The 12,952-nt window shown below is 50.0% G+C and overlaps 2 protein-coding genes across 2 annotated transcripts in view; one reads left to right on the top strand and one right to left on the bottom strand.

The window, feature by feature from the left end:
• The window catches only part of TMEM178B (transmembrane protein 178B), a 346,196-nt gene extending 336,727 nt beyond the window's left edge, over positions 1-9,469 (bottom strand). The window contains exon 1 of the mRNA XM_019666781.1: positions 8,319-9,469. Coding sequence (XP_019522326.1) covers positions 8,319-8,700 — 382 coding nt within the window. The 5' untranslated portion in view covers positions 8,701-9,469. The remainder of the gene's footprint in view (positions 1-8,318) is intronic.
• On the top strand, positions 8,699-12,277 carry LOC109395597 (collagen alpha-1(I) chain-like). Its single transcript, XM_019666761.1, has 5 exons — positions 8,699-8,852; positions 8,966-9,063; positions 9,467-9,843; positions 10,007-10,402; positions 11,805-12,277. Exons 1-5 carry the CDS (start codon positions 8,699-8,701, stop codon positions 11,860-11,862), a joined length of 1,083 nt encoding a protein of 360 aa, XP_019522306.1. The 3' UTR covers positions 11,863-12,277.
• The last annotated feature ends 675 nt before the right edge of the window (positions 12,278-12,952 follow it).

The following is a 12,952-nucleotide window of genomic DNA, read 5'->3' as shown; positions in this document are numbered from 1 at the left end:
GTAGTGAGCATAGTTAGTATTGTGGGTGAGCGTAGTTAGCAGGTCACCATGACACACGAACATCCAGCCACCTCTTGTGACCAGGAACTCCTCAGTGGGCACTACAGGCTCCTGAAGACCACTGGCAAGGGCAACTATGCCAAGGTGAAGCTCGGTGAGTACCTTCCCCCTGGGGCAGAGGTGGCTATTAAAATCGTAAAACCGAAGGGCACTGCCAGCCTCCACAGGTTTTTCCTGTGAGAAATCTGGTGCATGAAAGCGCTGCAGCACCCTAACATCATGGAGCTATACGAGATTATTGAAACCAAAGACGACTTCTTCATTGTCATGGAGTACTTGAGCGGCGGCAGTGTGATGGATTACCTGAAATCCCACGGCCGCATGCAGGAGAAGGAGCCTCTCCGTATCTTCCGGCAAATAATATCAGCCGTTTATTATTGCCATCAGTGCAGAATTGCGCACCGGGATATGGAGCCAGAGACCATTTTATTTGACGGCAAAATGAATGTGAAAATAGCTGACTTTGGGTATAGCACGGAATTCAGCAACAGCAAACTTAGCACAATGTGTTGCACTCCCTGGTACGCCGCCCCTGAACTGTTTCTGGAAGAAGGTTATGAAGGCCCGGCGGTCGATGTTTGGAGTTTGGGCATCACACTATATAGGATGGTCGCGGGGACCCTTCCTTTCAAGGCACAGGACTGAAAAAAGCTGGGCCAGCAAATAATAAGGGGAAAGTGCACCATACCCTACTTTTTTTCGTTTGAACTAGAGACTTTTCTAAAGAAAATGCTAAGGGTAAAGCCTCTGGAGAGAAGAGATTTGATCGATATTATGTCAGGCCCATGGCTCAATCAAGGATGAGGAGGAAGAACTCAAGCCCTAGTGACCCACCGAATGAGAACACAGACCCTTGGGTCCAAAGGGAAACGGCAAATCTGGGCTTCAGGTATGACGGCATCCAGGAAGCGCTGACGAAAAAAACTTTTACAACATCATGGCCGCATACCTCATCCTGAACAAAACAAAGCCTAAATTCTGTTGTCGCATTGTTCATGTCAAGCCCTATAATTCCACCGATCAGAGTCCTGCCCCAGCTCGGGAGGTGCAGCCGAAGTGCTCTAGTTTCCCACAGTCCAAGCAGCACCACAACGACTACGAGTCGGGGCAGGAGGGCAAAAAGTCTGCTGGTCCTCCAGCCTACCAGAAATTGAGGATCGCCACTGGACCCAGCCAAGAGCCCAGGACCATCACTCCCAGATCCATCCTGAAGCCCAGGACCATCACTCCTGGACCCAGCCAGGAGCCAGGACCATCACTCTCGGACCCTTCCTGAAGCGCAGAACTGCCTCTTCTGAACCCAGCCCAGAGTTCAGGCCTGTCATTCACGGACGCGCAGGCCATGGTGGAGAAGCTCCGCCCCTATCTCAGGCCTCCAGAGTAGTACCTCTGAGGACTCGCTTGACAACTACTGCCTCAGCAGCACCAGCAGCAGCAGAACACCAGGGGAAACCCAACACGGATGGCGGAGGGTGGCTCGGAGGTGCTGCAACTGCTTCGCGCAGCTCTGCCTTAGGCTGTCCAAAAAGGGGCGATCTAAACACAACAAAGTGAAGCTCCTCTAGATTGACACCTAAGGCAGAAGTGCAATCCAGACTTGGGAGGTCAAGGCAGACTCCCCATTTTTGTTTTTGTTTTTTAAGATTTTTATTGGGGAATTGGGGAAGGGGAACAGCCAAGTTGTCCTTCAGTCTTAATTGTGGAGGGCACAGCTAGCTGAGGTCCAAGTCCAGTCGCCATCTGGCAGCTCATGGCCGCTCAGCTCAAGGTGCCGTGTTCAGTCTTAGTTGCGGGTGGGCATAGCCCACCATCCCATGTGGGAGTTGAACCAGCAACCTTGTTGTTAAGAGCTGCTCTCACCAGCTGACCGATCCCCTGCCACCTTTTGGCAGCTCAGCAGCAGCTCAGCTTGGACGCAGCTCACTGGCCCATGTAGGAATCGAACCGGTGGCCCTTTTGCTCAGAGCTCACGTTCTTAACCAACTGAGCCACTAGGCCAGCCCCAGACTCCCTGAATTTTAAAGGCTGAACTCTACAAGTACTGTGTGTGTGTACAAGGAGCCTTGAGCAAGAGGACTCGGTCCAGCCGACAATGGAGGTATGCAAACTGCCATGGTGTTCACTGCATGAGATTCATATCAGGAGGGTACCTGGAATCACCCAAAGCATCATACCCAAAATTGCTGGTGAGTTGGAGGACGGCCTGTAGTCCCATGGGGGACAAGAAGAGAGGCTGCCCTTGCTGCAAGTCCACCCCTCAGCCCCTACCTGGGTGTGACTTCAGAGACTGAACTGTTTTTCCTGGGGCCCTTCTCCCCTCGCCTGCTCTTTTAGAGGAAGATGGTTCTTATTAAAGTAGTTGGTTCTTCCAAATCTTGCAATAAACTTGTTGCTTCAGAAAGATGTATCGGGTACTCTTGTTTTGTGTCCTCCAGTGTGAGGAGCGTGTAGTGACGTAGTACTTGGACTTAACGAAACAACTCTGCACCTTTGCATGTTGCTCTCCTCTTGGTCTTCTGTTCCTTTGGCTTTGAACCCTCAGCTCCCTTGTCTGTTTCTCCTTTACGGCAGGATGGTATTGGTTGTTCACATAGCACATAACACTGCCTTCTTCCTGCGGATGCTCAATTTGAAGGCACCACTTTCTTTTTCTTTTTTTTTTTAAAGTACAAACAACATGCACAAGTAGAGAATCTCTGTGACTGAAAGAGAATAATTTCTTACAAAACTTTTGATCCGTCCCTTCCACACTGGTATACTAGACATTCTGGAATTTGAGCCTTTCGGCCCCTCCATCATAGTCATCTTGCAACTCATCTTGCATCCATCTTTTCCCAGCTCTGCACCTTTGCTTCCTACCTTCGCCCCAATTTCTTGCACCTGGTATGCCTTTTCCCTTCCATCCATGTAATCTGAAGTCTACCCATGTTTCAGGTGAAAGTGGGATGGGAACAGGTCTCATGACTTTTAACTGGATGATTTTCCCACATAACAGAGTGCATAGCCCTCCTAGCCATAACCCAACTGGGTGGGCTGAGCCAGCCCTAAGCCCTAAGTAGCAGCAAGACCGGCTCCAAGGTGGGTATTTGGCAGTGAGGAGAGTGTGCTGTGACCCACTTTAAAAGACCTTCCTCCTCAATGCTCAAGTGAGTTCTTGGGCAGGTCTCACCTCGGTGAGATTCTAAAACTACTTCCTGTTTCTTCTTCAGTTTGGGGGATCAATAGAGCAGCCTCCTCTCCACCCCACCCCTGTCCCAACAGACTCTGTGTTGGCAGTAGAGTGCAGTGGGTGAGTTTCCAAACTGGGAGCCAGAATTTGAATCCTGGCACCTTCATTTCCTTATCATATGACATGGCAAGTTAATTGATATTTCTGTGCCTCCGTTTCCTCAACTGTAGAATAGGGATAAAAATAATAATAGTAATACCCACATCAGAGTGCTATGATGCAGAATAAATTGGCTAACCTATGTAAAACTCTCAGAAGAGTGCCTGGCATCAAGTTTGGCAATTATTGTTATTAATCTTTCCCACCCACTCAGCTTTGCAAGTTACTTTGAATGGAGTTGAGAGAGGGAATGCAGAGAAGAAGAAAGAAGCATGTGAGAATTCCATGAGTCAAAAATGGAAAAGTAATAAAATACAGATTTAGCATAATTGACCATGAACTAAAACCTGCCCAAAAATTCAAGTAGCAGTTTCTTCAAGTGTAGAATAATATATTTAAATTTAAGCCCAAGTTATCATATTTAATTACCCTCAATTGAAACAAAGTGTGTGCTTGTTCTTTTCAGGGGTTACAGGCCCCACGTAGCCCCATCCAATCCAAGAGAACTTTTTGTGATGATGGGCATGTTCTCTAATCTACACTGCCCAACACAACAGCCATTAACCATACACAGTGACTGATCCTTTATAAGGTGGCCAGTGTGACTAAGGAAATAAATTTTTAATTTTATTTAATTTTGGGTCTTTTCAATTTTATAGCCACTTGTGGCTTGTGGCTACCCTATGGGGCAGTAAAGATGGCTACAGGGGACTTGAGTACACAAGCTCCATGACTTGGTTCTTCCCTGCTCTCCTGCTCCTAGTCTGCTCCTCCCTCACCCCATATATCAACACTCACAAGGCCAAACTGCTGTCCCCACCGCCATGGCGGTGCACATGCTGGCTTCTTTGCCTGAAATGGCCTTCCTCCTCAGTTACCTCCAAACTTCATGGAAATCTTGGTCAGCTTTCATTTCCTCAAGGCAACTTTGTCTCACTCCCCGCCCCCATCTTACCTCGCCCCAGTGCTGACACAATCTATCACTGCCTCGTCTGTGTATCTCTGTATCTGTTTCTGTCACTCTCATCATCCTATGGTTGTCATTTATTCTCTGTGATGCTAACAGGCTACGGGAATTGTAAGGACCAGGTCTTACTCATCTCTCCATTCTAGTGATACGTGCCCATCGCATCATACATGTGCAGTAAATATTTGCAGAGTACATTATAAGCTTGCAAATATGTACAATGCCTTGTTAAAATAAGTTTCAGACTATTGACAGCCACTCCATGATTATGGAAACTATATGAGTCAAATTCTATTATAAGGCCTATTATCAAATAATAAAAACGTTTTTAGAGTCTAGTTGAAGGTCTACTTATTTCAAGCCATATCAATATAACATTTCAGTACAACTCAAAGAACATAAATGTTCCCTGGAAAAAAATCCTACCTGTAGTTGCTTCTCCTAAGGGTCTGAAGTCTCCTGAATTTCAGAAACTGTCATTGATCTGTCCCCAGTGCTTGCAGTGACTTACTAAAGAGACATGGGTGAGGTTGAAAAGCAAGCAGACGGAGGACCTGATTATGGGCTCCGTCATATGGGAATTCAAGGGTACTCTATCCTTGCCACACCCTCTGCCCAATCCTACCTCCAAGAAGAAAATAATTAAAATAATAAGCTAATGCAAAAAATAATGATTGTGGGCGTTATGTGTCTATTTAGTGATATATGTTATCCAAAAAAAGTATTGTGCTTCCCTTATTCCTTAACAAAGCTTTTGCTCATAAAATCTTTCTTGGTAAATTGTATAGCATCTTTTGCAATATTAAACTGCCCTGAGTGCCACACCAGCTCTTTGGGGGTTTTTTAATCACAAATTTTCTGACTGATCCTTTATTTGGATTTCCACACAAGTGTTCCTAAAATTAGAATAAGTGCTTGATGGATACATCCTTTGAACCTAATTTGTATGTGATATTTCCCAAGTAGCACGCATCTGGTGGCTTTACATTACAAATGATTATCTTTCCTGTCCTCCAGGCACTTACTTTTGAATATGACAAATAAATACACAGTGACCAGAAATGCACGTCTGTGGGTACAGTCATGGCAGCCAGGCATTGAAGAAATGGATTTCAGAAAGAATATGAGTCCAAAGGACTTTATCTTTAAATCAAATATAAATTTGACTTGTTTTCTTATTAGTTATGGGGTTTAGTTTTATCTAAAATGCACAAACAGCACTTTCTAATGTGAACACTGATTTAACAGATGATTGAGTTCTTAGGGCTGTATGATCATTTAGATAAAGCTCTAATTTTCCCATCGTATTGACAGGTTTTTCTCTGGTTTCCCTTCCCCTTTGCCCAACACATCTCTCCCGGAATGTTAATCTAAGATGTTTCAAAGAAAGACAAAGGCCTAAGATATCTTTTAAGGCTGAGAATGAACACTGTGAGATAAATATCTTTCCCTAAGATGCCCTGAATTTAAATATAGAGATATTAACTTCATTTTTTTTTAACTTCCTTTGAAAATCTGTCCATCTAGGAAGAACACTGATTATTAAGTCTAGAAATCATGCTGTGTATGTTATTGGAATGGCTTGTGAATTCTCCTAACATAAGATACACTTATTTCCAAAATGTGTCTATCACTGCTTAGAAAAAGGAAGATTTGGCTTTCAAAGATTCTGTTTTGAGGTTAAAAATGAAGATGGTGACCTTAAGTCTCTGATAATTTGTAAAGCTGGCATGCCATCTATCTCAATAACACCTAACAAGAATGTCAAACGGACAGAAACAGCCATGGTAAGCGGGCTCTTGCCGCTGACAGTGATTGCTGTATTTGGGGTGATGGGGAACAGGATTTCCATTAGTTGAAGTGAAATACAATGCCCTGCCAACTCTAGGTATCAGTGCATTCAATCCCCCTGCTGCGCCGTGTCCATTTTCTGTTGCTGCAATTAAAAATCAGTCAATACAAAGTCAAAATGTTGTCCATTCTTCCCCTATCCCTTTCCCTGTCACTGTGTTTCTAGCTTCACCGGAAGAACATGTCACTATGGTAACCAGTCCCTCTGGTGCACAGACCAAGTCAACCTTTCTAGCAGACTGCCAAGCAAGCAGAGCAACATGGAATCAAAACCCTCACTGCAACCATCAGAAGCCATGAATTCCATCCCCCTTTATCTCAGTGGAGTTGACCAATAGCAGACAGAAAGATGCCTGTCTTGTTCCAGGAGACATTCAAGGGAGGCAAGTCAAGAATTGTCCTTCAGCAAGTCCTATACCAGTGTTTATCAGCCATTATTCACATAAATTCTTCCTCACGTGTCAGCTAACTTCCCACCATTGCAATTTTAGTGAAAGCAGAAAACAATGAATAAAATAACACTTTAGGAGCCTGAGAAGGTAGAAGCTGCTATTAAGTCGCCCGTTGTCGGAAAAGAGTCGGCTGGCTCTTGTTTCCCTAATTCTAAATCCAAACCCACGTTGCTCTCTCTGGAATTCTCTAATATCCTATACACGTTTACAAAGTTGTAGCGCTCCAAATAGGGTCACTCTGCTCTAATAAGAGACTAACCATAAAGCAGGTCTGATGTTTGTAACACTAACACTCTCCTAGATGTTTGTAACACTAACACTCTCCTAAGAAATCAGCTAAACTCCCTAGTCATTCTACAGAGCCTACCAAACAACATTAAGATGGGCTCTCTTTCTGCACCTATCTGAGGGACCACCCAGACCACAGACACTACTTGTCATGCTTAAACAATTGACATTTGACATGAACATGTTTTTCTGATCAATTTCAACATTTTTATAAATCCAAATCAAAGCACATCTGTTCTCACAAGTGATATTTTAAGCTGCATGATAATATTGAGACGTTAAGAACTGTTTTATATCTTGGCCTCAGAGACTGCAGATAAACAACATTGTTTTCACCTTGCCGTCACCACTTAAGAGTGGAAGAGAAAAACAAGACGAATAAATCGCACCCCATCTCCCAGGATGTAGCAACCACAGAAGACAATGTAGTCCCACTTCAAAGCAATACTGATATCATCCAAACAATATTTCAGTGGGTTAATGGGACAGGATGGTCCCTACAGTATGTATCATTCAGATTTACAAACTGCATCAGATAAGCAGACTCGTAAAAATGTATGTGATCATATGAAATTATCCAATAAAATTTTATTATTAGCAAATGCAGTTTCTTTTCTGCTTTGGTCCACTTTGGGCATTTTTGTATATATGTCTTCTGAAAATAGTATTTGTCTTTTCTACAGTGCCCACTTTGGTGTTACCTGAAGAACTACTTTTTTGTGTGCTTGTTGAGCCCTGCTGATATCCAATGCACACAAGTCACTTTGGTCAACCACTTTCTCAAAAGGAGAAATCGAGAAATGCGGTAGGATGCTGCCGGCTTTGAGCTGCAATAAGGCAGGAGCTGTGATTTACTGATGTTTCTATGACCAACACCTGCACCATGCCTGGTAGAGGGTAGCACTTAGCAAACGTTTCTGGTATGAATCAGGCCTTCTGTGCGAGATGTTTCCCCCAATTTCCCTTGTTGAATCAGTTCAACATCTAAAACAAAGATTAAAACCAGGAGTCTGTCTACTCTGACACATTACCCTTAAAGGGCTTCCTCCGCTAGCAGCACATTATAGATTCCTTTCCTTTTCAGAGACTGATGAAGCACTAGCCTGGATAAAAACCCTGGACCATGCAATTCCACTGGCATCTCATCAGACAAACGCAAGACAAGAGGCCGGGTAGAGAGAGGTGAGCGTTCGTCAGCAGGTACTGGGAGGTAAGTTCCGGCCACTCTAAGGCTCGGCAGGGCCTGGATAACCTGACCTCCCGGCCGCAGGAGGCCTGATAGACTGTAACCAGGTGACGGGAGCAGAGGGCGCGCGCGGGGCCTAGAGGCGCCGGGCCCTCCGCAGCGCCACGCCGCGAGCCTCGCGCTTACCTTTCCGGATGAGGGCCGCGATCTCGGGGTCGAAGCCCTGCCGGTGGCACTTCCTCCAGAGGCCCATGTTGGTGGAGTTGTACTGCCGGCTGCACTCGTCAGCGGGGCTCATGGCGAAGAGCTGCCGGCGGTTCCGGGCCCGGAGGAGTTTGCCCTCCCAGCGGTCCAGGCGCGAGCGGCTCGCCCGCAGCGGCAAGTTGTTGTTGTTGTTGTAGATGAAGCCGGGGTCGACCCGGCGGGTGTTGAAGGCCTTGCACCTGTCCCTGTGCTTCCTGGCGTCCGTCTCGTACCAGTGGTCCGAGCAGATGGCCACGGCCAGCATGCCGAGGGCGCAGAGCGCTAGCGAGAGGCCCGTGTAGAGCAGTAACCTTCCGGCAGCCATGCCTCCGCTTCGCGGCTACACCATGGGCATGATCCGCCGCAGCCTCGCCTTCCCTTCTCGCGCCCGGAACAAAGCGGCGGGCGGCGGAGCCGAGGGGGGAGGGCGCCCCCTTGGCCCCCGCCTGCCGGTGCGCGGCCCAGGGACTGAAGGCGGTGGGGGCGGACAGCCTACTAAGTTCTGATCCGGAGAGGCTCCGGCAGGCTCCTGGGCATCCTCCGGGTCAGGCGCAGCCTCCGGCGGCTCCGGCCCCCTCCCTGCCCCGCAGGAAGCGACCGCTCCGAACCAGCCGCGCCGGCACGCAGCCTGGCTTCGGGCGCAGCTGCCCTCCGGCCGGAAACTAAATACCAGGTGCCCTCGGCTGCGGTGCGGCCGCCGGGCTTTCTCTGTGCAGGGCGGCGGCGACAGGACCCACTCGCCGGGCTTTCCTGGAGGAGGGTGGGGGCTGTCAGGAGAAGCTGCCCGACGACAGGGTGAACTGAGACACTCGCGATGAGCCCGGCCAGCGAAGAAAACCTCCAGATGCCAGGGCCGGCTGCCCGGAGTCCCACCTAGGTCTCCCTCTCAGCGACTCTCCTCCTTCCGGTCTGCAAGCTAAAAAAAAATGTTCTTCCTCTCTGGGTCGGGTCTTTTAAAAATCTCCGTCCTCTAGTCACCAGCAGGTCCCTTGCTCCGTTTGGCCAGCGTGCTGCGCTCAAAGGCGGGCTCCCCGTGGGCGCACGGTCTCGGCCGACCTTTCGCAGCGAGCTCGCGGGTCGTCGGCCTCTAGCCTTGCCATTCAGGTGGCCCCTCGGGTCGACGGCGCCGTCACCCGGACGGTGTTACTGGACGAGCGTTGGATCCCGGAATTCGGAGACTGGACCGCAGCCGGCGGGCGCCGGGAGTCGGCTGCGCGGAGGAGGGCGCACCCGGTAGGGCGCACCGCGCGGAGCGCGGAGCTGGGCGCACGGCGCCTTCAACACCATGGACAGGTCGCACGATCACAGCGCGCCGCCCGCCAGGCAGCCAGCCCCTGGGGCGTCATGCTGGTCTTCCCAGCGCAGTCGTCTTCCTGGAGTGTCCACCTGGCCACCTCCAGACCGCTCCCGCGACGCCGCCGCCTCACTTCATCTGGCTCTCGGGTAACCCCGGGAACGTGCTGACCAGGTAGGTGCAAAGAAAATGCTGCAAGCACCGAAGAAAACAGCGGCCCCGACCCCTCAAAACAACCCGCCCCTTCTCCCGCCACCTGAGCCCCTGCGCTCTAGCACCGCGTCTGCTCTGCCCAACTGGGGTCAGCCGCTTTCAGACTGCACCATTTTCTTCGCAGCCCACCCAGGCCCGAGACGCCGGCTCACTCGGCAGCGTGCAGAGAATCGCGTCCCGGCCTTGGAGTCCCACGCTCAGGCTCCCAGCGCGCGGTGGTCGCCGACGTGACGGGGGCGAGGGTGGGGGAGGGAGGCTGGGTCTCTCTGCTTCCCCGCCTCGCCTCCTCCTCCGGCCGCGGTGGCTCCGGGGCCTCGCGGGCTCGGCCGGTGCTGGGGAGCGAAGGCCCAGGCTGCGCCCGGGGGGCTCAGGAAGTCGCCTGGCCCGGGTGCGGGCGCCTGAGGAAGCCGCTGGCGCGCTCGCTCGCTCGCTCGGCGCCTGGCGCTGCAGCCTTGGCTAAAAACCCACAGACGAGCACACGGAGCGCGCAGCCAAAAGCTAGTGATGTCATCCGTGCAACGTGAGCCTCATCTCTTATTTTTCTAGCCTCCTTAAAGATAAACTGCACCATTTCCCGGGCACGAAACGTCTAAGCCTCATGCTTTGACCAGGCAAGTCAATGGTGTCTCGATAGGTATGTGCCCAGCCACATCCATATTAATGCACATATACATATATGTGGTATGTAGCATGTTTACATGCATTATTATAAATTTAGGGATGTTGCCTCCATCTCTGGTTTATCTGTTTCCAGGGGTGGAAAATTCCCTCGAATCGGGCATCGTTCTTTAAAGAAAAGATTGCTTATTGCGGAGCAGGCATTCAGAGGGGCTGAGGAAGTTCTCTGCGTCCCCGGTTTGGGTCGCTGGTGTCTTGGATTGTATTTGATCTTTGTTTTCCCCAAAACACCACACAGGAGCTGTCTTGCTAGCTACAGGCGACTGCACGCGGGGCTGAGCCGGAGTTATCACCGCTAGTCAGACTCCTGCCAGCGCCAGACGCCCGCACACACATTCACCGCCACCTCCCTCCTCAGCAGGAAAAGGGGGGAAAGGGTCGTTTCAAGACAAGAGGAAGAGAATTTTAGTGGGGGAGGGGGCAATGGGGGCGGGGTGCTGAATAGATTTTTTAAATGCTGGGGGAGCTCGAGTTGTCAGGAAGGGGAGGTGGGGTTCAACGGAACCTGGGATTTGTCCTTATCTGGTGGCGGCTGGATTTAGGCTCCGCGGGGGCTCCGGGAGGTAGTGCGGGAGCCCAGACCTGAAGCGGGTGGGCTGCAGGCCAGCCCGGCTTCACCCCACCGCCCGGCTCACGTGAGACAGCGCCGCAGAGGCCCGGGAGCCTCCCTCCCAGGTTGCAACTCTAGGTTTTTCACTCTAATGCTCACCCCTTGTTTTCACCCTCATTCCAAAGTCCAGGGCCCTCACTGCCGCGTAAATCTCTGCCCTGAGGGGGTGGGGGAGTGGGAGTGCCCTCCAACCTGCTTTACACAACGGGGCCTGCAGGCCAAAATGAGCGCACCTCCACCATATTCTTTTTGTCTTTTTTCCTCGTTCCTGCATTTTTGAAAATCGCCAACGAGGCGTTTCAGTGCCACCTAGTGGGGGAGGGGCGTGCCTCGCTTTTCGTCGCTGGATGCTGCCATGGGATTTGCTGAAGGGACAACAGAGCGGGAGTAGAACCGCTCTACTCTTTGATGCCCGACTGGTCCAGGGGCTGTCTACAAGTGCACCCTGCCAGAACCCCTTCCCCTGGGCTCCCCAGGATGAGGGGGTGGAGCCAAGAGGCTTTGGCCCCATGTCTTCTCACCTTTATTTCTACCCTCCTCTTGCCAGTTCTCCCTCCCCAACCGTGAAAATATGCAAACACTTCGAATACATACAATCTTAAATTTCTAAAACTATTTTTTCTCCCCGGTAAAGCCCACTTTTAGGCGAACGGGATGCCTGTTTTGACAATAGGGAGGAGGCGGAGAGGTGAAATGACGTCTGCAAGGTCACTCAGGAAATTCAGGCAGAGCCAGCATTAGAGTCTCAGCCTCCTGATTCCCCTGAGACCAGCAGAAAGAGGTGCTCCTGAGACCCCTGGACGCAGCTGCCCGTTCGGAATAAATGCACCTGTTCACTCTGTCCTTATCTTTCCTCCCTCTTCCATTATTCCACCCCTTTCTGCTTCTTGTTTCTAAAACTTATTCTCCGGGCCTGCGCCTTAGGCCTGCTCCCGAGGGGATGCCTTGCCCCTGCCCCCATGGTCATCCTCAGCAGGCCTGCAAGTCGGGCCCTGTCGGGGGAAGGACCCAACTGGCACACTGTCCTCCTCTTTTCTGATCATCATTAAAATTCTATTTTGAAATCTGTCCTTAATGACCTCCCAAAAAGCCTATGAAAGACATTGATTCAAAGCCTCCTTTGAAGTGCAATTTTCTTGAACAGCCCTACACAATTTGGGGATGATCCTGGTCTTTGGGGCTAAAAAGATAATGGATTCTTCTAGACTATATGGCTACGCGATTCTTTTCTTAATTGAGTGATCTATGTTTCCTCTCTCTGTCTTTTTCCACTTTCTTCCACCCTATGCATTACACAATCTCTGTATTTCCCACCTATTCCTTCCCATTCACACCTACACGGTCCTAGGATCATAGAATCTCAAAATCGGAAGGGACTTTAGCATCAACCATACAATAATGCCTGAATCTCCCCTAAAACAGTCCCCAAAAAGTGACTGGGCAGCTTCTGCTTGCGCACTTGCAGTGATGGGACAACCGCTCTCTGGACCAGCACCCTGCACCACTATTGGATGGTGTGAGTGGTGAGACAGCTCTTCCTTATACTCAGTCTTATCCTAGGTGTCTGTAATCGTGTCATTAGAGAAGCCCAAGGATGCCTGGCTCCTCTTCCAAACAAGGGTCCTTTTCATACTTGACATCAGCCATCAAATCCCCCTGCCTTCTTCCCTCCAGGCTAAGTGTCCCTTGTTTACTTCCTCCTCGTGTTTGGTCCCCCTCCTGACTGCTCATGCTGCTTATATCCAACAGTGCCCCTTGATCTAACTAACAGTCATGTCAACC

Source organism: Hipposideros armiger, unplaced genomic scaffold (genome assembly GCF_001890085.2).
Source record: "Hipposideros armiger isolate ML-2016 unplaced genomic scaffold, ASM189008v1 scaffold_478, whole genome shotgun sequence".
Lineage (NCBI taxonomy): Eukaryota > Metazoa > Chordata > Mammalia > Chiroptera > Hipposideridae > Hipposideros > Hipposideros armiger.
The sequence above is the reverse complement of the archived record's forward strand: the minus strand, read 5'-3'. Positions and strand labels throughout refer to the sequence as shown.